At 42.6% G+C, this 27,570-nt stretch overlaps 1 protein-coding gene and 1 pseudogene across 1 annotated transcript; one reads left to right on the top strand and one right to left on the bottom strand.

Annotated features, from left to right (window-relative positions):
- The first annotated feature begins 522 nt into the window (after nt 1-522).
- Nucleotides 523-1,090, top strand: LOC127193875 (ADP-ribosylation factor-like protein 1; annotated as a pseudogene).
- Nucleotides 1,091-14,931: 13,841 nt separating this feature from the next.
- Nucleotides 14,932-26,705, bottom strand: LOC127193611 (zinc finger protein 431-like). Its single transcript, XM_051150855.1, has 6 exons — nt 26,688-26,705; nt 26,466-26,553; nt 25,118-25,197; nt 17,432-17,558; nt 17,168-17,228; nt 14,932-15,208 (listed from the first exon to the last, which is right to left on the bottom strand). Exons 1-6 carry the CDS (start codon nt 26,703-26,705, stop codon nt 14,932-14,934), a joined length of 651 nt encoding a protein of 216 aa, XP_051006812.1.
- Between the last annotated feature and the right edge of the window lie 865 nt (nt 26,706-27,570).

Genomic DNA, 27,570 nt, shown 5'->3' with positions numbered 1-27,570 from the left:
ACAATACATTCAGTTCTTTATTTAGATTCTTGATCGCCTGCTCTGTGGACCTGAGAAATGGCCAGTCGAGCAATTATCCATTGTCTAAAATTGATGACCTCACTCCTCATTGCTGACGTCAACTACTGCCAAAGCAAGAAAGCTCCCACACTCCTTCTTGCCCTCCCTTTAGTGCTGTGACTACACCTGCTTTAATGCTGGTCAGTGAACTCAGCTCTTACACAGGTCCCTTGACACCTGTAAGTCCGCATAAGAGGCAGAGTGGTTGGAGGACACTCACGCACTGGTCTAATTTTCCTTCTCACTGGAAAGAGCTGCAGGACTGTCTTCCTGGCACTGGGCAGCAAAGGCAGGATTGGGTGTTCAAAGCAGTTCTCAATTACACAGCATGAGGCTAGCCTGGGCTTCAGGAGACATTGTTCTAAACAGAAATAAATGCTCAGCAGGTGGCTACGCCAGAGCTCAACTAGGACTCGCTGCCCAGTCCCGGCCTGTCTCTGAGGATCCACGAGGGAGTGGCGGCAGTTCATCATGGGTGGCTTTTTCTCAAGTATTTTTTTCAGTCTCTTTGGAACCAGGGAAATGAGGATTTTAATTTTGGGATTAGATGGTGCTGGAAAACCCACAATTTTGTACAGATTACAGGTTGGAGAAGTTGTCACTACTATTCCCACTATTGGATTTAATGTAGAGACCGTGACATAAAAAACCTCAGATTCCAAGTTTGGGACTTAGGAGGGCAGACAAGTATCAGGCCACACTGGAGATGTTACTACTCAAACACAGATGCAGTCATCTATGTGGTTGACAGCTGTGATCGAGACCGCATTGGCATCTCCAAGTCGGAGTTAGTGGCCGTGTTGGAGGAAGAAGAGCTGAGAAAAGCCATCTTCGTGGTGCTTGCAAATAAGCAAGGCGTGGAAGAGGCCATGGCCAAAGGCACCGGCCTTGATGAGGCCATGGAATGGTTAGTTGAAACATTGAAAAGCAGGCAGTGAGCCCGTTGCCATCAGCTCCTGTGGACCAAACGCTATGTCACATACTCGTTGGAACCAGTCAGATGTGCTCCCTGTGACTGTCGGAACTGTGAGATTCTGGCATATGGAGAACGGACTTCAATATTTGTAATAAATATAAAAAACAAATAGAAAAAGAGATGAGAGCAGGGATGCGTTTAAAGAAAATCAAAATAAAAGAGCGAAACCAACAACTGACCTTTTAAAAAGATAAATAGAACTGAAACAAAGAAACAAACAAACATATAGCTGCAATAACTTTCAAAAAGAGCAGGTCATTCCATGGTAGGGGGAGTGGCATTAATAACATACTGTGTGCAGTGTTAGCTGCTGAGACTTGACACACACAGATACAGCCAAAGACCCATGTCTCAATTTATTGAGGTGTCATAAGCGTGTCAGTGAGGATTGCACATATCTCCTTAGGACATGCCCTAATTGTAAATTCAATATTCACTGGTTCAAGAGACCCTTCACACATTGCACACCCAATAATCTGTCCTGTCTTCACTCACCTATCAAGAATTAATACATGCTGCAGTATTACAGAATCACCCTCCCTGCCATAGTCACCATCTTTTTCACACTGGTGACTCCAGAAGTGACTGCCTATCCTGTGTGCCCTGCTGTGCTCACAATAACCTGTTCCTCCTATTCTGGTCTGAAGGCAGAATCTGTGCTCCTCATGCAAACCCTTTTCCTCATACTGCAATGGACAGTTGCTGACATGACTCAAATGGGCAATGTGGAAACTCAGTGGTGGTACAGACCTTTAATTAGGCATTTAGTTGGTTTAATCAAGAGGACAGCAATATCAGCGCCCCAGGGAGCAACAGGGCGGAGTCAAGGCCACCTGAGTCTACCCAGGGGAGCGTGTCTCAGAAACATTTTCATAAAAGGCTGGAGGTGCAGCTGTTCTAGAAGTAATATCCATTTTCAGGGAGAAATCACTTTTTATAACGGCCTGCATTCAGCTCTGGCTAATGATGAAAGAAGAGGCAGCTTAGAGCAGATTTTACATTCCACACACATTGTCATTATTTTCCTGTCTTTTAGGTTCAGGCCCCAGGTTGTACTTTGAATAGTTTCAGTAGGGACAGGAGATTACCACTGAGGCAGATGAAGATTTACAGAGCAAATCTGCCTTTCAGATCATCATGTATGATCTAAAAGATGCACCAACGCCATGATTCTCACACATACCAAAGACAGAGAATACAAACACAAAAACGCATCAAAGAACAGTCACCTAACAGCACTGTGGTTACTGTTCACACATGAACAGCTGTGCTGAGCTATTCTGACCTCAGAATAAGAAGGGGCCACATTAACAGGGACCGCATTAGCAGCAGTCAGGCTCCATTCTGTAAAGGCCTACGAAACTCCATTGTATCACAAAAGAGCTCAACTCTGGCCCAGAAATAACTCCCTGGATGAGGTCAAGGTAACTAAGAGCCAATGTTTATGTTCTTTTTTTTTTTTTTTTTTTTCAAGACAGGGTTTCTCTGTGTAGCCTTGGCTGTCCTAGACTTGCTTTGTAGACCAGACTGGCCTCGAACTCACAGCGATCTGCCTGCCTCTGCCTCCTGAGTGCTGGGATTAAAGGTGTGCACCACCACACCCGGCCCAGTGTTTATGTTCTAAGGAGAAAATGTTTATACATCCAGCTCTGGGCAAAAGTCCCTGAACCAGGTTACTTCAACCACAAAGCATATCTTATGGTGTTGATGGTCACTGAGAATTTCTTAGCCACACACGCAGCTGCCTACCACCAAGCTGGCCAGAATAGAAGTCAGCTAAAATTGCTTTGTCTAAAAAGTAAAACAAACAAACAAACAAACCAAAATAAGCAGGGTGGGGGTGAGTGGGGGGTGGGTGGTAGGGGTGGAGTGGGAGTAGGGGGTGCGGGGTATGGGGGCTGGGATGACACATGCCTTTATTTTTTAAATTTTTTATTTAATTAATTTATTCAGATTACATCTCAATTGTTATCCCATTCCTTGTATCCTTACGTCCCTCCCTCCATCCTGCTTTCACCCTATTCCCCTCCCCTATGTCTGGGACCAAGGGGGACCTCCTCCCCCACTGTATGATCATAGGTTATCAAGTCTCATCTTGGTAGCCTGCTTATCCTTTCTCTGAGTGCCACCAAGCCAAGGGGAAGTGGTCAAATATGGGGCACCAGAGTTCGTGTCAGAGTCAGTCCCTATTCTCCACTCAACTGTGGAGAATGTCCTGTCCCTTGGCTAGATCTAAGTAGAGGTTCTTACTGCATGTATTGTCATTGGTTGGTGCAGTAGTTTCAGCAGAACCCCTGGGCCCAGATCCACCCCTCATGATGTTCTTCTTGTAGGTTTCTAGGACCGTCTGGATCCTTCTATTTCCCCATTCTCCCATACTTCTCTCACCTAGAGTCCCAGTATGATGTCCTCCCACCTATCCCAATCTCCTGGTAAGTGAAGGCTTTCATGGGACATCCCTTTTGGGCTAGTGTCCAATTATAAGTGAGTATATACCATGTGAGGCTTTCTGCTTCTGGGTTAACTCACTCAGTATGATCAATTCTAGTTCAATCCATTTGTCCACAAATTTTGGGATTTCCTTGTTTTTAATAGCTGAGTAGTATTCCATAGTGTAAATGTACCACAGTTTCTTTATCCATTCTTCTACTGAGGGACATTTAGGCTGTTTCCATGTTCTGGCTATTATGAATAAGGCCACTATGAATATGGTTGGGCATATGTCCTTGCAGTATGGTGGAGCATCTTCTGGTTATATTCCAAGGAGTGGAATAGCTGTGTCTTGAGGAAGTCCTATTCCTAGTTTTCTGAGATAGCACTCAGGAGGTAGAGGCAGGTCGATCGCTGTGAGTTCGAGGCCACCCTGGTCTACAAAGCAAGCCCAGGACAGCCAAGACTACACAGAGACACCTTTCTCAAAAAACAAACAAACAAACAAACAAACAAACAAAAAACCACAACCCAAGCCAAAACAAACCAAAATAAACCGAAGCAAAAAACTGGCATAGCCAACCACCCTGCTGACCACCATGTTCCCTTGCCAACACTTTGCATGAGCTAACTGTGGATTTTGCCTATATAAACTAACCCTAGCAGAGGCTAGTTGACACAGTTTCAATGCTCATACATGTGATTATGTCCCTGACTTCAGTATCTGGTGTTTGTTTGTTTGGTTTGGTTTGGTTTATTTAATGCCAAAAAATAAAGTTTTTTTTTCTCATCCTTCTCATGGGTGTCCAGGGTATTTTGTTCGGACAACCCCAGACCCAACAAATAAGGCTGCCTTTCCTTCTGAGCAAGCTGGTTCAGATGCAGGACAAAAAGGACTTTATTTTACCCATCCATGACTGCTGTCTGTCTCAGGGCTGTCACATCACTGTAGAGAATTCCATTTTTAAGCTTTATTTTTTATTTTATGTACATAGATGTTTTACCTGCAGTTAAGAGCATTGACTGCTCTTCCAGAGGTCCTGAGTTCAATTCCCAGCAACCACATGGTGGCTCACAACCATCTGTAATGTGATCTGATGCCCTCTTCCGGCCTGCAGGTGTACATGCAGACAAAGCACTGTATTCATAATAATAAATAAATAATTTTTTTTTTAAAAAAAGAGAAGTTAAGATGTCTGACTTCATCCACCTCTTCTCTTGAATGTGTGTGTGTGTGTGTGTGTGTGTGTGTGTGTGTGTGTGTGTGTGTGAGTGCTTTATTTTTTATCTCTCTCTTATTTCTTACTTCCCTGTAGATTTGCAAATAAGTTAGCTGGCTCAGGGCTTCTACCCAGCCTAAGTTTACACCAACTTATTGGAGAGCTCCACAAAGAGGCCTATCTACAGATCAAAGAGTCTCCTTTTATGAGCCCTGTGCAGTTTCTAGCCAGAAGCTGCTTTTACAGCCTCAGCCACAGGAAACTTGTGGTCAGTTTAAGTTCTCCTCCTTAGCTGCAGTATAGCCAGTCCCTAGAGAAGAACCCTTGGACACCCTTTCCTTTTTCTCTTTCAACCCTGAACTATTGCCTGAGCCATCAACTCTGGCCACCCAAGAGATGAAGCAAACTGGAAGGGCATCCGCATCCAGCACCAGAGACCTTACCCTGAACCTCTTCCGAGCACCAGCTGGGCATTAACAGGCCTCAGTAGGGCATCAACTTTCTTCGGATTGGAGTCACAGAGCTGGTTAGCTACCATATGGTTTCTGAGAATGGAACCTGTGTCCTCTATAACAACACCAGATGGTCCTAACTGCTAAGCCATCTCCCTAGCTGCTTTTTTTTTTTAATTTAAAATTTATTTTTATACATTTGAATTAAAATATACTACATCATTCCTGTAATATTTATCTTTTTCAAATTTATCTAATTGAAGGGACACCAACCCCCCCCCCCCCAGTGGCTCAAGGAATGGGACATCTGCCCAGTGCCTTTGCCCTAGATATCTGCTGCCTCTTGTCTTCAGATTCCCCTTAATTGCAGGAAAGGCCTAATGGCCTTCCTCAGGCAATAGAAAGCGATAGCCCTGAGGTTTCGCCCTGAGCCTCTATAACACCCTGCTATCACGGGAAAGGGCCTGACACTTCAAAGAGTGACTAAATGTTCCCTTCAAAGAATGATTAAATGCCTCCTTAACCCTCTTAAATCCTCCCCTGAACACCAGGTTGTGGTTTTGTCTTAAAAGGTACTCCCAGCTGGCATGGTGGTGGCACACCTTTACTCACAACCCCCTGGAGACAGAGGCAGGAGAATCTCTGTGAGTTCGAGGCCAGCCTGGTCTACAAAGCAAGTTCAGGACAGCTAAGGGTACACAAAGAAACCCTGTCTTGAAACAAAACAAAACAACAAAACAGAACAAAAGAAGGTACTCCCGCCCTTCAGGGCCAGAGAAGACTTTGGTGGTCCTTTCCTCTCAGACCCAACACAATGTTTATTCTCAATAACAACATATGAGGTGGAAAGATGTGTTAAAAACTTGCTAGCTCAAGCTGGGCATCCAAAAAACAAACAAACAAAAAAAGCAAAAACCAACTAACTAAACAACAACAACAACAAACTTGCTAGCTCAAAAAAGTAACTATTTTCTTTCTTTAAAAATATATTTACTTATTATGTACACAATGTTGTGTTTTGCCTGTAGAACTGCACACCTGGACACCGGATCTCATTATAGATGGTTGCGAGCCACCATGTGGTTGCTGGGAATTGAACTCAGGACCTCTGGAAGAGCAGCCAGTGCTCTTAGCCTCTAAGCCATCTCTCCAGCCTTATTTTCTTAACTATATACAAAATATCTATTTATAAGCTTGATTCTACAACTAAACTGCTGTCTCTCCCTCTCTCTTTCTCTTTCTCTTTCTCTCTTTTTCGAGACAGGGTTTCTCTGTGTAGCCTTGGCTGTCCTAGCCTGGCTTTGTAGACCAGGCTGGCCTCAAACTCACATCGATCCACCTGCCTCTGCCTCCTGAGTGCTGGGTTTCTACTGGTGTCCTTTTACCTAGCTAGTCTGCCTTTCTCTTGACGTCCTCTAAAAGCCAGGAGGGCTTCATAGCTCTTTCAGCAAATCCTGTTTCACTTGTGTTCTGCCAGCTGCCTCACTGTGGTTGCTGTAAGCCCAGGGAGAAAATCCTATCTCATATGCAGAGCTTCCTCCATAAAGCTCTTGGAAGCTGAGAGAGAGACAGAGAGAGAGAGAGAGAGAGAGAGAGAGAGAGAGAGAGAGAGAGAGAGAGAGAGAGAGAGAGAGAGAGAGACAGAGAGAGACAGAGACAGGAGAAAGGAAGGGAGGAACAGAGAGGAAAGGAGAGGGAAGGGAAGGGAGAGAGGGAGAGAGGGAGCTAGGGAAGAAGGGAGGGAGGGAGAGAGACAAGACAGACAGAGACTAAAGAGAGCACCCACCAAGAGGTCCAAGTGTTGTAAAAGAAGTCTCCAGCTCCTCCCCTACACTCTTGGCAGGCTGAACTATGTCATCTCATGGTGAGGGGTTCTGAGCCAAGTCGGTAAGGGACCTGAACCATTTCACTTATCCCTTGGGGCAACAACACAGGGCCTTCCAGATGACGTTGCCTTGAGTCTTTAAGCAAAGACCACAAGACCTCTCCCAAGAAACTTACCATAAAATAAGCAGGAACTTCAATTCTTAGCTTTCTTATCTATGGAGGCTTTCAGAGACGTACCCACACTGCATCTTTTCAGGACACACCTAACTGCATCTGACAAGAGCAACATCTTTCTAAGCTTGTATATTTTATTAACAATTAGGTTTTTTTTTTTTTTCCTTTCTTGGTTTTTTGAGACAGGGTTTCTCTGTGTAACAGCCAAGGCTGTCCTAGACTTATTATGTAGACCAGGCTGGCAGCGAACACACAGAGATCCCCCTGCCTCAGCCTCTTGAGTGTTGGGTTTAAAGGTGTGAGCCACCACACCTGGCAACTATTAGGTTTTCCATGAACTATATTCAAATATCCTGCAACAATGTCCCCTCCTCCTTGCTGAATCCATTTCTCCTGGTTGTGTGTATGTGGTTTCAGGACTGACCACCTTGCATTGGAAAGCCAAATGGGGAGCTCATCCTTGCCGGAGGCTAGGTCTCCCACTGGCAGGAGAGCTCCACTCTTTGGTAAGCAATAGGATTTTAGACCAAAAATCATCCACAGGATCAATAACAAAACAAGGGATGTTAAATACACAGGGGCCTCTTTATAATGCAGGGGATAAAATACCTGCATTTAATCCAAAAGGCTGGGAATGTATTTTGTTATTGACCTGGTAACATATTCCTATGTTTGGAAGCTGACCTCACTCAAATGCCTCAGAATGATTATCCCAGACTCTTGCCTCCCTGAACTGTTACCTATCCTTAGGGGTAATGTCACATGTACTTTGGGGCCTGATGACTTCTATGCTATTGGGTACAAACCACCTTAACTTCTAGACATTTTAGCTACAGAACCCAGGCTCATGGTCACTTGTCCTTTGTAATAGAGCTTCTGTGCAGTGACACCTTGCACTTTACTATGAGGGGGTCTGTTTAAATAAGCCTAACTCCATGACAGGCTTCATTTTCTCACTGAGCCAGCCTAGGCCTAGGAAACAGAGACATCAGTTAGAGGAAAAACCACGGAAAATGGGCAACCTATAAGAACTGGCCAAGACGTCTGGCCTGAAGAGATAAGGTTTCTCAATTGCTGGTTTAAGCAGGCCCCCTAACTCATAACTAACCCCTGACTCAGTGCCAGCCAATCCCCAATGCACCCATACCCGCACCTCTAGTTTATACCAATGGAAATAAAGATGACCTAACTGTATCTGGTATTCTCCTAACTGGCTTTAAAAAGAGCCTGCCAGCTCACTTCAGGGTCACCATTTTGTAAAGCATGCAGGATTCTCACTTCTTGCCAATTGTACCTGTGAGTGCTGGTCTCCAAGCAGAGAGTTTTGGAACCTAGCAATTGTGTGCCTGGAATTGGACTGGTTGTTGCCTAGAAATCTTTCTCCAAGTTGTACAGTGTTCTGAATATGCTGGCAATGATTTGCCTGGCATTAGACACCCATGGCGTTACTGTGGCAGTGAGAGAACAGCTTACAGGTGCCTATTATCTACTTCCACTATATGAGTTCTAACGATGAAGCCCAAGGAGATTGCAAGAGAGACTCACTTTGTGAATTTTTCCTCCAGTGATGTCCAGAGGGCAAGGTTTTCCTGGTACTCAGCTGCAGGGAGCCGGTGGAACGAGTTGCTGGGTCCACCCCCCCACACACACACACCAGGCAGCCTGAAAGGAATCTACAGCCCGGGGAAGGGAGGAGCGCCCTTCCCCTCCCAGTTCTGAGAGCCAGTGTGAGATGAAGAAACCATGGAATTGATTTAACATTCCTGCTGCCTAGCCTCTAGGTGTGGTGGGGAAACCCGTTAAGGAAAGGCAATCAAGACAGCTGTGAGCCTTCAAGACCAAAACCCAAGACAGCTATTCTACCTACTAATAATCCGTGTATAGGGGGTTGGCCCCAATTAACCTCCCAGGAAGATGGAAGCCCAAGTTTTCTTAGCCATTAAAGACATTATGACTGAGCACATGTTCAGGCTAATCTGATAGAATTTCTACATATATATATGTAGTGCGGGGATTAAAGGCATGCGCCACCATGCCCGGCCTACATATAAAACACCGTTACTCTCTGAAAATAGTTGTAACACATGGAGTCAGAAACCAGGTTCTTGAGCAGGCGTGTGAAGCTCACTATCTCAAATAATAAAGAGAGGGAACACAGCAGCTGTGGTACCTAGGAGAGCATCTGAAGGTGCAGTCAGTACTCCCCAGGTAAGCTTCTAATCTCTAATCTCTCCCTCTCTCGCTTGCACTCTCTCTCTGTCTTTCTGTCTCTGTCTCTCTTCTCTCTCTGTCTCTCTGTTTCTCTCTCTGTCTCTCTGTCTCTGTTTCTCTCTGTCTCTCTGTCTCTCTCTCTTTTCCTCTCTGTCTCTGTCTCTGTCTCTCTCTCCTCTCCCTCCCTCCCTCCCTCCCTCCCTTTCTCTTGGTTTTTGGAGACAGAGTTTCTCTGTGTAGCCTTGCCTGTCATGGACTTGCTTTGTGGACCAGACTGGCCTTGAACTCACAGAGATAGGCCTGCCTCCAACTCCCAAGTGCTGGGGTTAAAGGCGTGCACCACCACCATCACCAGACTTCAGCTTCTAGTATTTTTTTTTAAGTGAGTCACTGATGTGAGACATTTCTCTAAAGCTACCAGTATTGCAATGAATTTGCCTGAATGCTGCTTTGGTTGCATCCAGAAATGTTGATTTCTTCAGCTTTATGACCCAACTGTAACTACAATTATTACATTTCTATAAGTTGCTAGTCCATGTACTTTCATTCTTTCTTCATGGTGCAAATGCTTTTAGGTCAGCTGTACCTTCTTGGAAGAGAGTGATCTTTGTTTTTTGTACTATTCCTTGCCCTGGTCAGCTCTGTTTGATATTAATGTAGCTATTCCTTTTTAACTGGTATTTTTATGATGGGTGTGGTTTCATACTTTACCCTCAGCCCACACTTGTTATAATGCTTGAAGTGACTGTTACAAGTTCTTCCATCGGTCAGTTGTCCTTTTCTTTTAATTGATATATTTAGACCATTTGCATTTAATGTAATTATCATTTGTTTTATGTTTGTTTCTCTAACATTCTGACTTTCCATTTTAATTATTTATAAACTTTAGTATATTGTGATTTACAGTTTCTAGTAGTGTCCTGAGATGCTACTATTTATATACATCTTCTTACAACTTACTTTCTGTAACATTTTACCTCATCCATTGTAGTACAGACCTCTTGCATTTAGATTCCCTTATCCTCCACTCTTAAAAAATATTTTGGTGGTACATACCTTTAATTCCAGTACTTGGGAGGCAGAGGCAGGTAGATCACTATGAACTCAAGGCCAGCCTGGTCTACAAAGTGAGTCTAGGACAGCCATGGCTGTTACTCACAGAAAGTCTGTCTCGAAAACCCTCTATATCTATATCTATGGAAAATTAAGTATCATTTCAAATTCATGACATAATTTCAACATATGTCAACATGACATAAATTTCAAAACCCAGAAAGTATTTTGTCATCCCAGTATGCAGGTGGTTAGGCCATGAGGATCAAGAGTTCAGGGCTAGCTCAGCTTCCATAGTGAGATTCCTTCAAAGAAAAAGAAATGAAGGATAGTCTGTCCTCTTGATTTTTGTAGCTGACCTCTCTGTTCCTATCCTCTTGATACCATAGCCTTCTCTGTCATCATCCTTTTCTCTTTTTTTTTCCTTCAAAAATTTCCCTGGCCATTCTTTTATTTTGTTTTTGTTTAGTTGGTTTTTTTGTTTGTTTGTTTTTTTGAGAGTGGTTTCTCTGTGGAGCCTTGGGTGCCCTGGACTCACTTTGTAGACCAGGCTGGCCTTGAACTCACAGAAATCCTCCTGCCTCTGCTTCCCGAGTGCTGGGATTACAGGTGTGTGCCACCATGCCCTGCTCTCTGGCCATTTTTTTTTTTTTTAGGAGTTGGTTTGCATACAACAATCGTTTCATTTCCCTTAGTCTGAGAAATTTTTTTATTTAGCTTTTTCTCCTGGAAGGTCACCTCACTGCACCTAAAGAGGGGTTGGTGTCTGGTGGCACTTGAGGACCGCTGTGCACTCACTTCCCTTTGGCCTCCTGGATGCTGGGAGGAAAACTGCCTTTGGAGTCGAGGTGCCTCACAGTCGTCCCTTTCCCCTCTTTTCAGTATGTTTTCCCATAGGATTTTTAGAAGTTTGCTCATGATGTATCCTGTGGTGGATTTATCTGGGCTCACTCTACTCAGATGCAAAGGAAACTTAGGAAATCATAAAGAGTATTTTTTGAACTTTTCAGAAGATCATTCTGACAGTCTGGATGAAATAAACATTTTTCTAACATCACACAAATGACCAGCTTTTCATACCAGAGATCATTTATTAGACAAATAAACATTTCCCACTGGGTATAGAAGGACCATGTAGAACTATAATTTTATAGACTAATCTCCTAATGCCACAGCAGATGGCTACCTTGAACTGTGAGGCAAAACAAGCCTTTTCCCTGTAAATTGCTTGGGTCAAGAGTATTTTAACACATTAACAGAAAGAGAAAGTAAGCTACGACAGTACCTACAGTATATATATTTCAAAGACAGAGTCTCCCATAGTCTAAGGTGGCCTTAAGCTTTCTAAGCAGCCAAATAGCATCTCTGGAATGAAGGTGGGATTGATAATGAATATTACTGCAACAATCACTTAACAGTTTGGAATTTATCTATGTGCAATATTGCTTTTTTTCATAAGAATAAATTCCAGAGGAGGTATTGAATATTAAAAATAAAATTACAGTAGAAAACATACATATAAATTCGTTAATTATCTTGATATGAGAAAAAAGTTTTTACCATCAAACTCTTTATGATACACAGAAAAAATGACAAACATGATTACATAAAAACAATTTTAGCTTCAGGCTTGGTGTAGTGGCACATGCCTGCCATCTCCCCCGTTTTAAAGCAGGTGGCTCCTGGGTTTAAGGCCAGCCTGAGCTACACAGTGGGATCCTGACTTAGAAAAAGAACTGATGTGGTGTGGTGGCGTGAGCCTGTAACTCTGACACATGGGAGACTAAGGGAAGAAGATCGCGAATATAAGGTCATCGTCAGCTACAGGCTATCGGGACTTGTCTGTTCATGAACCAGTTTCCAGGCTTCCATGTAACCACAAAGGACAGAGGCATCCATAGTACAGCTCTTGGTCCAGTGCTGTATTGTCATTCTGGGGCAAAGCAGAATGCATCATTGTACTAAATGAAGACATGTCCTGTGTCATGGTGGAGGCCCATTGATTAGCTCTATAGGAATGACCATCGTCACTCTGGGTGAGAGGTGAAGGAGGAGAGAGTAATGTTTTGTCTCTGTGCACAGCAGTGGGTGCTAATTGGAAAGTACTTACCAGGAAGGTTGTCCAGACCTCATAGAGAACCTAGAGCTTCCAGCACCAGTGCAGTGAAAGACCATTCAAAACACACACTGCAACCCAGTTAATACATTCTTCTATGGTGTGTTTGGATGTGTCTCTGAAATCCCGGAAACAGTGGTGCCCATGTACAGATAACTAAAAGATAGAAGAAAGAAAGAAAGAAAGAAAGAAAGAAAGAAAGAAAAGAAAGGAAAGAATGAGTGTTTGACTGTTTTCACCTTTGAGAGTCCTTAGAAACCCTATCTCAAAAATAAATAAGTACGGGGCTGGAGAGATGGCTCAGAGGTTAAGAGCAGTGGCTGCTCTTCCAAAGGTCCTGAGTTCAATTCCCAGCAACCACATGGTGGCTCACAACCATCTGTAATAAGATCTGGTGCCCTCTTCTGGTGTGCAGGTGTACATGCGGGCAAAACACTGTATATTTAAATAAATCAATCTTTAAAAAAAATAAATAAGTACAAGATAAACATAAGGGCAACAGCTGTGAACTCGGGTCTCTCCTCTGGCCTTTCTTTCCTTCTTCTGGGAAAAGACTAGAGCATTTCTGATCCAAAGACATATTTTATCAGGCCAGTTCTCGATGTGATGTAGCCACAGAGAGCAGACATCCTAAGACATGGATGGTGCCTTCATTTCAATGAGTCTGCTGACAGAACACTGAGAAGTCTGAGGTCCTCACAGCAAGGGCGTGAGCAGAAAGGCAGGAGCCCAGTAGCTGTGGCTGAGCCCAGGGAGTGTTTGCAAAGTGGATGACATTGAGGCTGAGGTAAGAATAGTTTGGGGTCCATTGCCTGCCAGCTGTGCACTAGTGACCTTACTTGCCAATCGCGAGAGAGGAACTCAGTATGTGTCCTGTTACGCATTTAGAGACTATTGTGTCCTGAAAAAGCTTTACAAATTGATTATGTTTGTAAACTTTCTTTCCAGTATGAGTTCTTTTATATATTTGAAGATAACCATGATATGCAACGGCTTTACCACATTGATTATATTCATAGGGTTTCTCTCTTTTATGTGTTTGGAGACTACAATGACTTTCAAAGGCTTCACCGTAGTGAATACCTTTATCGGGTTTCTCTCAGTATGAATTCTTATGTGCCTTTTAAGATGGCTGTGATATGCAAAGGCTTTACCCACATTGATCACTTTTATGGTTTCTCTCCCATGTGTGTTCTTTTACATATTCAGAGACTATTGTGCCATGCAAAGGTTTTACCACATTGGTTACATTCATAGGGTTTCTCTCCAGTACATGATTTCTTATGAATTAGGAGATCACAGTGACATGCAAAGACCTTTCCCACAGTGGTTACATCCATATGGTTTCTCTAGTATGTGTTCTTTTATGCACTAGGAAATCATTGTGACGTGCAAAGGCTTTACAACATTGATTACCATGATGCTAAGCCTTCATTTCCAAGGGAGCAGAAGGGTTCAGTCTTCTTGGAAATGACACACACCAGTCAGCCCATGTCATTTACTTTATTCAAACATTATACAAAGTTAACTGGGGCTGGGAAAGGTTCCAACTACCCAAGTTATCTTGCCCTTGCTGCCTATGAGAGCTGACAAGCCACAAGTAAGAACGCTAGGCTTTTGAGGAGCATCTTAGGAACAGTGTCAGTGTAGCTATGGGCTCCCATGTAGCAGCAACAAGTGCAGATTCTCCAGAGATATAACAATTCTTCAAGGCTCAAACAATCTCAAAACAATTTCCCAGCCTCTAATGATTAATCCAAACATAGCAAAGGCCTTGGTAAAACATTTTACTCAAAGCCAGACACAAAGGCTTTATTATACATTCCACTTAAAGCCAGACACAAAGGCTTTACTTTCTATGTCACTACACTTTGTTGTGGAAGTTTTGGTTTATGATGTGTAAACATGCTTTTGTTCTGATCCCAGGTGTGGGATATAAGGGCTGCTCCAGTTTGTCCACAGCCGATAACTGCCTCATGAGAGGGCACATGATCTTTGTCAGCTGTGAATTACCTCGTGTGGAGGTATGATCTTTGTCAGAGGGGATAAAAGCCAGACCCAAAGAGCGACTGGGGGCTCCAAAAAAGTAGGCTGTTTGTGCTTTCTCCCTGTTGTCCCTGATTGCTGCTGATGCTGATGAGAAGTCGGAGATACCCTGAAACAGCAATCGGACTTGCATCAAGGAACCCAACAACTCTGAAGAGTAGGAAGCAGCTAAGGAAAACTCCACCCCCTGTCCCCACTAACCTTCTTTCTCTCCTACCTGGTGTTGGGAAGTGGGAATGGACTGGGCTGGAGTAGGGAGAAAAAAATATATAGAACCTCAAATAAAAATAGTTACTTAAGAAAAATAGTTGCTTAAAAGTACACCAACGACACTTTATCACGCTGACTTACATTTGTAAGGTTTCTTTATATAGTATGAATTCTTCTATGCCTTTTAATATCACTGGGATATGCAAAAGCTTTACCACAATGATTACATTTGTAAGGTTTCTCTCCAGTATGAATTCTTTCATGCCTTGTAATAGCACTGGGATATGCAAAGGCTTTACCACAATGACTACATTTGTAAGGTTTCTCTCCAGTGTGTATTCTTTCATGCCCTTGAAGATGACTGTAACGTGCGAAGGCTTTACCACATCGCTTACATTTATAGGGCTTCTCTCCACTATGAGTTCTTTCATGCCTTTGAAGATTACTATGACACGAAAAGGCTTTCGCACATTGATTACATTCATAGGGCTTATATCCAGAATGAATCCTTTCATGCCTTTTCATAGCATTGTGACATACAAAGGCTTTCTCACATTGATTACATTTATAGGGTTTCTCTCCAGTATGTGTTCTGTTATGAAGTAGGAGAGACTTCTGACATGCAAAGGCTTTATCACATTGGTTACATTTGTAAGGTTTCTCTCCAGTGTGTATTCTTTTGTGCTTTTCAGGATGACTATGACATGGAAAGGCTTTATCATGTTCGGTATACTCAGAGAGTTTCTCTTCCGTATGACTTCTTCCATGCCTGCGAAGATAATTGGCACATGTGAGAGCTTTACCACATTCATTACACTGATAATCTTTTTATCTGTATGAATCAACTTTACAATTTTGTCTAATTGTAAAGAGGAACCAGAACTTATGGTTTTAACCACATTCATGGTGTTCCTCTACATTATGGGCTGTTTTTCATCTTTGAAGATGCCTGTGATGGTGAGGGCATTTATTACACGGCTCATATTTACAGAATCCTTTTCTTATACAAAGTTATTTCAATATATGAAGAGAACTGAAAGAACTCAGAGCTTTACCATACTGATTGCACTCATAAATTCTCCTCAAGTGTGGGTAACACATGCTATATTTGCAAAGTGAACCAGGAAAAAGAAAAGAGCTCCCCTCATTCATAGTACTCATAGGGATTTTCTGCAGTATAAGCTTATTGAGGTGCTCCCAATAAAGTTGGAAAGCCAATTAAGTATAAACATGCATTGCATTCAACAGCCTACTCAAGCGTGGACTATGACATATCTTCTAATTTATCTGGGAGAGAGAAAGAGAGGCACATTGCTTCCTTCAATATCCCTTATGTATACATGGCTTATATCCAATGTGACATGATAGAAGAATAACAAATTAAAGTATTCCACATGACATTCACACAGTTTGAGCATTTGCTCCTCTCAGACATGTGGTATAGGAGGAATTAAGGTCTCCCCATAATAATCTTCTTGACTCATAAATGCATAAAGTGCCCCTCTCACTAAACTTAGCAATGTTACTACAAGCATTTGAGCATCGCCACATTTACTATGGACTATTTGCTTATTAGAAGTCTTTGAACATATACTCATCACCTATTCAGTGGATATGGCTTTTGCAATATCTGAGTAGTACAAAACTAAAGGGATTGGCAGGTCTACAAGATAGGTCCAAAGGGGCTATGACTAAACTGGTGATATCCATTAAGGCATTGTTTCCATGTCTCCTTTCTTAAAGGAATGCCTTGCAAACACAAATCAGATACCTGACATGGAGCTGCATGGTTTTGTGAGATTTTTTTTTTTCTTCGAGACAGGGTCCTCTCTGTGTTAGCCTTGGCTGCCCTGGACTTGCTTTGTAGACCAGGCTGGCCTTGAACTCACAGCAATCTGCCTGCCTCTGCCTCCCAAGTGCTGGGATTAAAGGCGTGCGCCATACAAGTGATGGGATGGCAATTGAGTTGTAATCTGAATAAATTAATAGAATTTAAAAAAATAAAGGCGTGCGCCACCAAGCCTGGCGGTTTTTTGAGAATTTAATAATCATTACTACACTTAAAACTGCTTATTAGTCAGGCATGGTGGTGCACACCTTTAATCCCAGCACTTGGGAGGCAGAGGCAGGTGGATCTCTGTGAGTTCGAGGCCAGCCTGGTCTACAAAGTGAGTCCAGGACAGCCAAGGCTACACAGAGAAACCCTGTTTCAAAAAAACAAAACAAAAACAACAAAAACCCAAACAAAACAACAACAACAAAAAAAACCAAACTAAAACAACAACAACAACAAAAAACTGTGCTTATTTACACGTTGCTTTTCCTTAAAACTTCCAAGACATATGAAATGTCTACAGAAACATATTTGTATCAGCTAGCACAAGAAAATTACCTTTCATGTCTTTTAGAACTTTGAAAATGTTCTTCAATATCATGGTCTTTCCAGTTGTAGCCTAAAATATAACACAAGAAAATGTATGATATATTATTGAAAATTATGCAACATTTAAGTTATTATCTTCAGTGAACCTTAGAACAATGCACGATTTATTCACCTCATTCTTTCTCCTTCTCAACTGACATTACAGAAGAGCATCAATAACAAAGAAACAGTTATCCCTTATTTTAAAAAGCAAAAGAAAAGTCACAGTCTTACCTATAGCAGTGAGGTTTCTGTAGGTCTCCAGCATCACATCTTTGTAGAGAGTCTTCTGGGAAGGATCCAGCAAAGCCCACTCTTCCTGAGTAAAGTTCACATGCACATCATCATAGGTCACTGCATCCTAAAACATCACATACATGAGTACAACAGAAAGCATGATAGTGACAACACTGGACATGTATGCTTCATTGACAATATATTCCTATAATTCTGGTGCTTCCTCCACTTATTTCCTGACACAGAAGTTCTTGCATAATTACCAAATCATTGTAGAAGGAAACTTAATAATGAGGTTCACCATGTTGGCCCACATCTAACATCCGAACAATGGACCAAGTCAGACAGGTCTCTAAATTTGAGGACTGCCTGGTCTACACGCCTACTTTGAAGACAGCCAGGGCTACACAGAGAAACTTGGTCTTCAGAACCAAAACCCCCCAAAAAATTGAAAGTATAAAAATGTTAGGCTAGCAAAATAGCTTAGTAGTGAATAGCAACTGCTTCTACTGCATCTCATGTGACTTATGGATAGAACGTATAACGGTGAAGGCATGGCAGCCTGAGAAGGAAGCTGAATGATGTTTCAACCACAACACAGTAGACACAAAGAACAGGAAGTGGGTTGCATCTATAGACATTCAAATCCCATCCCCAATGAAGAATTTCATCTAGAAAGGCTTCTACAAAACCTTCCAGAAGTTCCTCAAAGAAAACTACCAAGGAGAGACAAGTGTTCAAAGACACCATCCTACCCGGGACCTTTTTGATTCAAACAACTACATTCTGACACTAGTCACTATAGGCTCATGGCCATCCCGTGATGAAATGCATGTATTATTTTCTTTTCCTTCTTTTTTTTGTTGTTTTGTTGTTGTTGTTGTTGTTGTTTTAGACAGGATTTCTTAATGTAGCCTTGGCTGTCCTAGACTGGCTTTGTAGACCAGGCTGGCCTCAAACTCACAGCGATCCACCTGCCTCTGTCTCCCGAGTGCTGGGATTAAAGGCCTGTGCCACCATGCCCAGCTACACGAAATACATGTATCCTAAGTGCAATGATCCTCAAAGTCTGTAACAGGCCCTACACTGTTCAAATGTCCAAACTCTCTTTTGACTTGCAAGGCAATCTCTGGACTGCTACAACTTGTAAAATCAGAAAACAAGTTATAACTTTTCAACACCCAATGGCACAGAAAACTCCTTCCCATTCCAACAGAGAGGAACAGGAAGATAGTGAGGGAAGACTGGACCAAGGCAAGAAACCCAACAGGGCAAACACCAAATGCTGTAGCTCTGCATCAGGCACACAGGGCTTCAGTTCGAAAGGCCTTAGGTGGCTCTATCCCTGCAGCTTCTCCTACATCTCTTGCTTTGGTTACTTCCACTCTCTATGTGCAGCTCTCTATGGCAGATGCCTCATAGCTTGTGTATCTCAACATCTTGTGGTTTCAAAAATTCAACTGAGCCTTCATCCTCACGGCTTCATACAATGATCTCTCACAGTCTCCTCACTGAGGCTCTCACTCTGCCAAACACAGATGGCTGGATCAGTGATAAACGGAAACCACAGACTAAGAATCTCTGACCTTAAACTTTGAATCATCCTCATCCAGAACAAGCACAACAACATGGGAGATCCTGAGCCGGGCGTGGTGGTGCTCGCCTTTGATCCCAGCACTCGGGAGGCAGAGGCAGGTGTACAGATGTGAGTTCAAGGCCAACCTGGTCTACAAAGTGAGTCCAGGACAGCTAAGGCTACACAGAGAAACCCTGTCTTGTGAAAATAATAAAGAAAGAAAAAAAAAAATCAAAGACTTTCTAGAATTCAGTGAAATTGAATACACAGCATACACAAACTTATGGGACACAATGAAAGTAGTGATAAGAGGACAGCTCATAGCAGGTGCTTTAACCAGCTAAGCCACTATATATATATATATTTTAAATGGTGCGATCTCATACAAACAGAAAAATCTAGAATAACAGTGATAAAAAAATAAGCACTATAATTTGAAAAAAAAAAAAAAAAAGAATCAATAAAACACAAAGTTGGTTCTTTGAGAAAAATCAACATAATAGAAAAAATTATCCAAATTAACTAAAGGACATAGAATATGCAAATTAATAAAATCAGAAATGAAGTAGAGGACATAACAACAACAATGGGGAAATACCAAGAGTCAGAAGGACACATTCCAAAAACCTGTCCTCCTCAAGATGGAAAATGTGTGTGTATGATATATATACCACTTACCAATGTTAAATCAAGATAATATAAGTAATTTAAATGGGCAATAACCCTAGTGAAATAGAAGAAATCAGTACAAACTCCAAATCAAAAAAGGCCAGGGCTGGATGATTTTAGAGCAGAATTCAACCTGACTTTCAAAGAAGTCTTTAGGCCAATACTGTTCAAAGGTTTCTACAAAATAGAAACTGAAAGAACATTACCCAAGTCACTTTATGAAGCCACAGTTACCCTGACACCCTGTCGCGACCCTTCTGACCAGCGGAAAATAGGGACACGACCCGAACGTTCTTCTCCAGGCAGTTTATTCAGGAACCTTTTCAGCAAGCTTCTTCTCCTGCACCCCAGCGCCCCTCTTATATCCTCTGCCTCACCCAATCAGCAGCTCTTACGTCGGTAGCTCCAATTGGTTCCCGATAAGGTGGGGTGCATACATCAGAGCAAAGCACGGCCCACAACCCAAATAAGGACTTGTTTACCAGCCAGGAGCAGAATTGCAAGTCATCTTGCCTGGCAGGTTGCCAGGAGCTTCAGCTTCCCACAACACCCAAAGCACATAAAGACTCAACAAAGATTAGTGTCCTTCATGAACATAGGTGCAAAACTACTCAATAAAATCCATGCAAACTGACTGCAAGAACACATAAAAAAGATCACCCACAATGATCAAATAAGCTTCATCCAGGGATGTACAGATGCTTCAACATATGAAAATGCCTGAATGTAATCCACCATACACATAATCTGAAAGAAATAAACCATAGCATCATCTCATTAGTGTTAATGCCCAGTTGCTGCTCGGAAGAGGTCCAGTGTAGGATCTCAGGTACTGGATGCAGATGCCCTTCCAGTTTGCTTCATTTCTTGGGTGGCCAGAGCTGACGGCTCAGACAACAGTTCAGGATTGAAAGAGAAAGGAGGGAAAGGGAAAAAGAGCCCGAGGTTTCTTCCCTAGGGACTGGCTGTACTGTGGCTAAGGAAGAGAATTTAAACTGACCACAAATTTCCTATGGCTGAGGCTGTAAAAGCGGCTTCTGGCTAGAAACTGCACAGGGCTCATAAAAGGAGGCTCTTTAATCTGTAGATAGGCCTCCTTGCAGAGATCTCCAGTAAGGTAGTGTAAACTTAGGCTTGGTAAAAAGCCCTGAGTCTGCTAACTTATTTGCAAATCTACAGGGAAGTAAGAAATAAGAGAGAGATAGAAAATAAACCACTCACACACATACATTCAAGAGAAAGGGTGGATGAAATTGGCCATCTCGACTTCAACTAAAGTTAAGCTTCCCAATTTCCAGCAGCGTTGATTATAGATGGCCATACTTCTGAGAAAAGGGAATTACCTCATAGTCAAAAGAGTATAATAAATCACAAAAGAGATGAATTCCAAAATATAACAGGTTACACGTTTTGAATCTAAACATTTCTTATCTATGTATCCATTACATAAGTTCAAAGGTTGACAGGGTCTAAAGTTAATAGGGTCTGAAACTTACAAGAGTATATGACATCAATTAGGATGGACCTAACTATACATTATCCAACTATCTCTTAGTTCATTATGATCTCAGGACAATAATTTTATCTGTCTTTCATTCTAAGAAACAGAGTAAATTCAGACACATCTAGGTAGCTTCATCCCACTTAGGTTCATGCGAAGTGTAAACAAACTTGCCTATATTTATGGTGAAATACCAGGATTCGTCGTGCCATCAGGAGTGGAGGCTTATCTGAAGCCACAAATCTGCTAAAAGGCTATCCTTAGTGAAGCATGGGAGGTCCACAAAGGTATTTATTGCAGCCATAAACTAACTTTAACTTTTAAAGCTATTTGAATCAAATCAGGAATTCCATAGTCAGGGATTAATTCATCTGAATAACAAACAGTACATCTTCAACAAGATCCTGTAGGAAGTTTGCTCAATCAGAGCTGGTCAGTACCCAGAAAATAACAGTCCACACCAATGCCAGATGTATTTACTTTTGTATTTTGAGACAGGGTTTCTCTGTGTAATCTTGACTGTCCTGGACTCGCTTTGTATACTGGGCTGGCCATGAATGTAGTCCTGGCTGTCCTGGACTCACTTTGTAGACCAAGCTGGCCTTAGACTCACAGTGATCCACCTGCCTCTGCCTCCCTGAGAGCTGAGATTAAAGGCATGTACCCCCATGCCCGGCTCTAATGCCAGATTTTAAAGAGATGCAGCAAAGCACAATTGACAGGGTAGTCAGAGGTTGGAAGCAATTCTGAGGTACATCATGATACAGAACTTGTAAATACCAGATCACCTCCGGACATCTCTCATGCCTACTAGACTTCCCCAAATCAATGGCTCCTGACAGCATGTCAGAGGCTAGAAGCAGTTTGGGGGTGCATCATGGTACAAGACCTTGCAAACACCAGATCACCTCCTAGACAGCCCACATGCCTAGTGAGCTCCCTTAACAGGGTGACTCTTGGCACATTAGACAGCACACAAGCCTTCATCAAAATCCAACACCACTTCACGATAACTGTCCTGGAGAGATGAGAGACACAAGGGACATATCTAAACATAACAAAACAAATTTACAGAAATTGTATAGCCAAGGTCAAATTAAATACAGAGAAACTCAAAGCAATTCCACTGAAATCAGGAACAAGACAAGGCTGTCCACTCTCTCCATAATCTATTCAACAGAGTACTTGAAGTGCTAGATAGAACAGTTAAGATAACTGTTGGATATACTTTGGAAAGAAAGAAGTCAAAGCATCCTAACTGGCAAGGATATGACAGCATACATAAGTCACCCCAAGAATTCTACTTCCAAACTCCTACATCTGATAAACACATTCAGGAAAGTGGTTAGACACAAGATTAACTCAAAGAAAACCAGTAGACTCCTATATAAAAATGGCAAACAGACTGAGACGAAATCATAGAAAGAACACTCCTCACATTAGCCTCAAATAATAAAAAATACATTCAAGTATCTCTAAAAAAAAAAAGAAATGAGGGACTTGTATGATTACAAACTGCAATTCTTTGAAGAAAGTAAATGAAGAATATATCAGAAGACCCAGGATAGCTCCAACATTCTGAACAAGATCAGCATGGTATTGGCATAAAGAGACACATTTGGAAGAAAGAGATTGAAGATGACATGAGAAGATGGAATGATCTTCCTTGCTCATGGATTGGGAGAATTAACATAGTAAAAATGGCCATCTTACCAAAAGCAATTTACACATTAAATGCAATCCCTACCAAAATACCTGCACAATTTTTTAAAGACATTGAAAGTTCAATTCTCAACTTCATATGGGAAAACAAAAAACCCAGAATAGCTAAAACAATCTTGTACAATAAAAGATTCTCCGGAGGAATCTCCATACCTGATCTCAAGCTTTACTATAGAGCAACAGTAATTAAAACAGCATGGTACTGGCACAGCAATAGGCTGGTTGATCAGCGAAATAGAATTGAAGACCCAGAAGTGAATCCACACAGACATGGACACTTGATTTTTGACAAAAAAGCCAATCTACTCAATGGAAAAAGGATAGCATATTCAACAAATGGTGCTGGTCTAACTGGATGTCTACATGTAAAAAAATGCAATTGGACCTATATTTGTCACCATGCACAAAACTCAAGTCCAAGTGGATCAAATACCTCAACATAAAACCAGAGACACTAAATCAGTTAGAAGAAAAAGCGGGGAAGAGCCTGGAACACATTGGCACAGGAGATAACTTCCTGAACAGAAAACCAACAGCCTAGGCCTTAAGGTCAACAATTAATAAATGGGACCTCATGAGGCTGAGAAGCTTCTGTAAAGCAGGAGACACTGTCAACAGAACAAAGCGACAGCCTACAGACTAGAAAAAGATCTTCACCAACCCTACATCTAACAAAGGTCTAATATCCAAAATATATAAAGAACTCAAGAAATTAAACGCCATCAAACCAAATAACCCAATTGAGAAATGGGTCTCAGAACTAAACAGAGAATTCTCAACAAAGGAATATCTAATGGCTGAAAAACAAAGAAATGCTCAACCTCCTTAGTCATCAGGGAAATGCAAATCAAAGCAACTCTGAGATTACATCTTACACCCATCAGAATGGCTAAGATAAAAAACTCAAGTGGGGCTGGAGAGATGGCTCAGTGGTTAGGAGCACTGTCTGCTCTTCCATAGGTCCTGAGTTCAATTCCCAGCAACTACATGTTGGCTCACAACCATCTATAATGAGATCTGGTGCCCTCTTCTGGCCTGCAGGCACACATGCAGGTAAAACACTGTATACATAATAAATAAATAAATCTTAAACAAACTCAAGAGACACTATATGCTGGTGAGGATGTGGAGAAAGAGGAACACTCCTTCATTGCTGGTGGGAATGCAAACAAACTAGTACAGCCACTTTGGAAATCTATGTGGTGCTATCTCAGAAAACTGGGAATAGGGCTTCCTCAAGACCCAGCTATTCCACTCCTTGGAATATACCCAGAAGATGCTCCAGCACACAACAAGATCATTTGCTCAACCATGTTCATAGCAGCCTTATTCATAATAGCCAGAACCTGGAAACAGCCTAAGTGTCCCTCAGGAGAAGAATGGATAAAGAAACTGTGGTACATTTACACTATGGAATACTACTCAGCTACTAAAAGCAAGAATTCCGGAAATTAGTGGACAAATGGACTGAACTAGAAATGATCATAATGAGTGAGTTAACCCAGAAGCAGAGTCAAATGGTACATACTCACTTATATCTGGACACTAGCCCAAGGGGCATGTCCCGTGAAAGTCTTCACTTACCAGGAAAGTGGGAGAGAGGGAAGGACATACTTTTGGCACTCTAGGTGAGAGAAGCATGGGAGAATGGGGAAATAGAAGTATCCAGAGGGTCCTAGAAACCTACAAGAAGAACATTATGATGGGCGGATCTGAGCCCACGGGTCCTGCTCAAACTATGGCACCAGCCAAGAACAATATGTGCAGTAAACTTCGAGCCCTTACCCAGATCTAGCCAATGGACAGGACATTCTCCACAGTTGAGTGCAGAGTGGGGTCTGACTTTCACATGAACTCTGGTACCCCATATTTGATCATGTCCCCTGGATGGGGAGGCCTGGTGGCACTCAGAGGAAGGACAGCAGGCTACCAAGAAGAGACTTGATACCCTATGAGCATATACAGGGGGAGGAGGTCCCCCTTAGCCACAGTCATAGGGGAGGGGAGTAAGGGGAAAATGGGAGGGAGGGATGAATGGGGGCATACAAGGGATGGATAACAACTGAGACGTAATATGAATAAATTAATAAAATATTTTAAAAAAGACACATTTGATCAAAGGAATTGTTTTGAAGGCCTGCCATAATTCCAACAACATATGAACACCTGATTTTTGATAAGGAATCCAGGAATACACAATGGACGAAGACAGCACCTTCAACAAATCTTGCTCGTTAAACTGTATCTGCATGTAGAAGAATACAAATGGCCCCATATTCACCAGCCTGCACGAAGCTTAGGACCAAGTGGATCAAAGACGTCAAATTAAAACCAGACACACTAAAACCGACAGAAGAGAACGTGGGGACTATACCTGAATGCTGTAGGAGACAATCTTCTGAACAGAATACCAGTAGTGCAGACATTAACACCAACAATTAATAAACGGGACCTCACAAAACTGAAAATCTCTAAAGCAAAAACACATCCAATCAAAGAGACAGCCTAAGGAATGGGGACTGATTCTTGCTAACTCCCTAACTCATAGAGGCGGAATACACACACACACACACACACACACACACACACACACACACACACACAAACTAGATATTCAGAAAAGAAAATTTCTACTAAAAAATGGGGTACAGATCCAAATAGAGATTGCTCAAGGGGAAAAAAAAAATCTCAATGGCTGAGAGACCATTAAAGAAATTGTCTTTTGCCATTATGGAAATACAAATAAAAATTACTTTGAGACTCCATCTGAAAAAAAAAAGGGGGGGGGGATAGATACCCTGTCTCAAATCCCCACCCCTGCCCCCAAAAACGTCACAATGGCTAATATAAATAATAGACGTGACAGTTCATCCTGGCAAGGATTTGGAGCAAGTAGAACACTCACTCGTCCATTGCACGCGGGAGTACAAACTAATATATCCATTATGGAAATCAAAATCGTGGTTCCTGGGCTCAACAGACTGGAATTGAGGCTACCACTGGAATTGAGGCTACCTGAGTCAACATAGCTTTTCTCAGAAACTTTTTTTTTTTTTTTTTGGTTTCTCTGTGTAGCCTTGGCTGTCTTGAACTCGCTTTGTAGACCAGGCTGGCCTCAAACTGACAGTGATCTGCCTGCCTCTGCCTCCGGAGTGCAGGGATTAAAGGCGTGCACCACCGCGCCTGAGCTCAATTTTACTCTTTTACATGACAGCTTAATATTGGAGTACTACCCAACACGTGAGATGCCATTTACAACCGCCACATTGCTACTCCAAATAGATCTTACACCTAAATGTTCAATACCAAAGGGTGGCACTTGTAGAAGAAGCTAGAGAAACTAGGCCTCTGAGTTTGCGTAAGTGGCTGCATCTGGCCGCCTTCCCACCCAGCTCCGGGAGGACCCACTGCGGCAGCTTCTATTGCTCCTCCCCATTAGGGGCAGTGACCCTGCGCTCACCATGTCGGGACTTGAGATCTCGCCAGAACTCCTCACAGGACCCAGCAGCAGCACTCAGAGCACATCACACTGAATGACCAAGCAGGCTCAGCAAGAGCCGAACCTGCAGCACAGCACCCGGAAGAACCCGCCTCTTCTTCCGCCTGGAGGTCGTCATTGGCCAGTGACTCTTGAGTGACTCGAGTACTTCCCTAAGGTTAGAGTGTGCGGAAGGGTCACAACAAAGTGGTTCCTGGTCTGGGCTTCCATTCCAGGGCCAGACATTTCTGAGACCTACAGTGATTTGTGTTTCAGTAGCATGCGTGCCTGTCCTCCAATAGCCTACCCTTCTGTCTTCCGGCATTGCGTAGGCACTCCCCCCCTTTCCCTCCTGGAATCAGGGAGGTTACTTTGCACAAGTCATTATTTAACTTAAACCGAGTGTACAATCTGACCCACAGGCAGAAGAGTAGCAAGGATATTAACAATTAAAGCGAGATTTTAGGAAACAAAATAAGATTTTTGTGCTGTGACTTCACGCTGGGATCAGACAAACTGCGGCTACTTTTCACCTGGTACAGACAGGACGACACCACACAACCCTGAGAGAAAAGCAGGAATCAGATGACAAACACTGTGGAGTAGGATCATTAGCCAGCACACCTTCCTCCGTGGGAACCTGAAAAGGCAAACAAACAAGCAAAAGCAAACAAACAAATTAGTAAAGAAAGGTTCTCTAGATAAACATAGCTGATAGCATGAAAGTCTCTATGTTTGTAGAAAACCTTGACATAAGAACGGTTCATTGGGGTGTGGCGGTGCACGTCTTTAATCCTAGCACTTGGGAGGCAGAGGCAGGCAGATCTCTGTGAGTTTGAGGCCAGCCTGGTCTATAGACGGAGTCTAGGACTGCCAAGGCTACACACAGAGAAACCCTGTCTCGAAAAAACAAAAACAACAACAACAAAAAGAGTGGTTCACAGGTTATGGTCCAACTAGTCAAACAATTCTACAAATAGAAAGTTGGGCAGGCTGTGGTGGCGCATGACTTTAATCCCAGAACTCGGGAGGCAGAGGCAGGCGGATTGCTGTGGTTTTAGGCCAGCCTGGTCTACAAAGTGAGTCCAGGACAGCCAAGGCTGGCTTTGAACTTACAGAGATCTGCCTGCCTCTGCCTCGGAAGTACTGGGATTACAGGCTTGTACCACCATGCCCTGCCCCACTCACTA

This window comes from Acomys russatus, chromosome 9 (assembly GCF_903995435.1).
Source record: "Acomys russatus chromosome 9, mAcoRus1.1, whole genome shotgun sequence".
NCBI lineage: Eukaryota > Metazoa > Chordata > Mammalia > Rodentia > Muridae > Acomys > Acomys russatus.
This window is presented reverse-complemented; position numbering and strand designations above follow the sequence as displayed.

Bases quoted from the DNA above. Each gene is read 5' to 3' on its own strand.
- LOC127193611 (XM_051150855.1), bottom strand. The intron at 17,229-17,431 runs GTAAGACTGTGA...GTTATATTTTAG, and splicing joins CAGAAACCTCACTGCTATAG to GCTACAACTGGAAAGACCAT. The intron at 15,209-17,167 runs GTAATTTTCTTG...TAATCTTCAAAG, and splicing joins AGTTCTAAAAGACATGAAAG to GCATGAAAGAACTCATAGTG.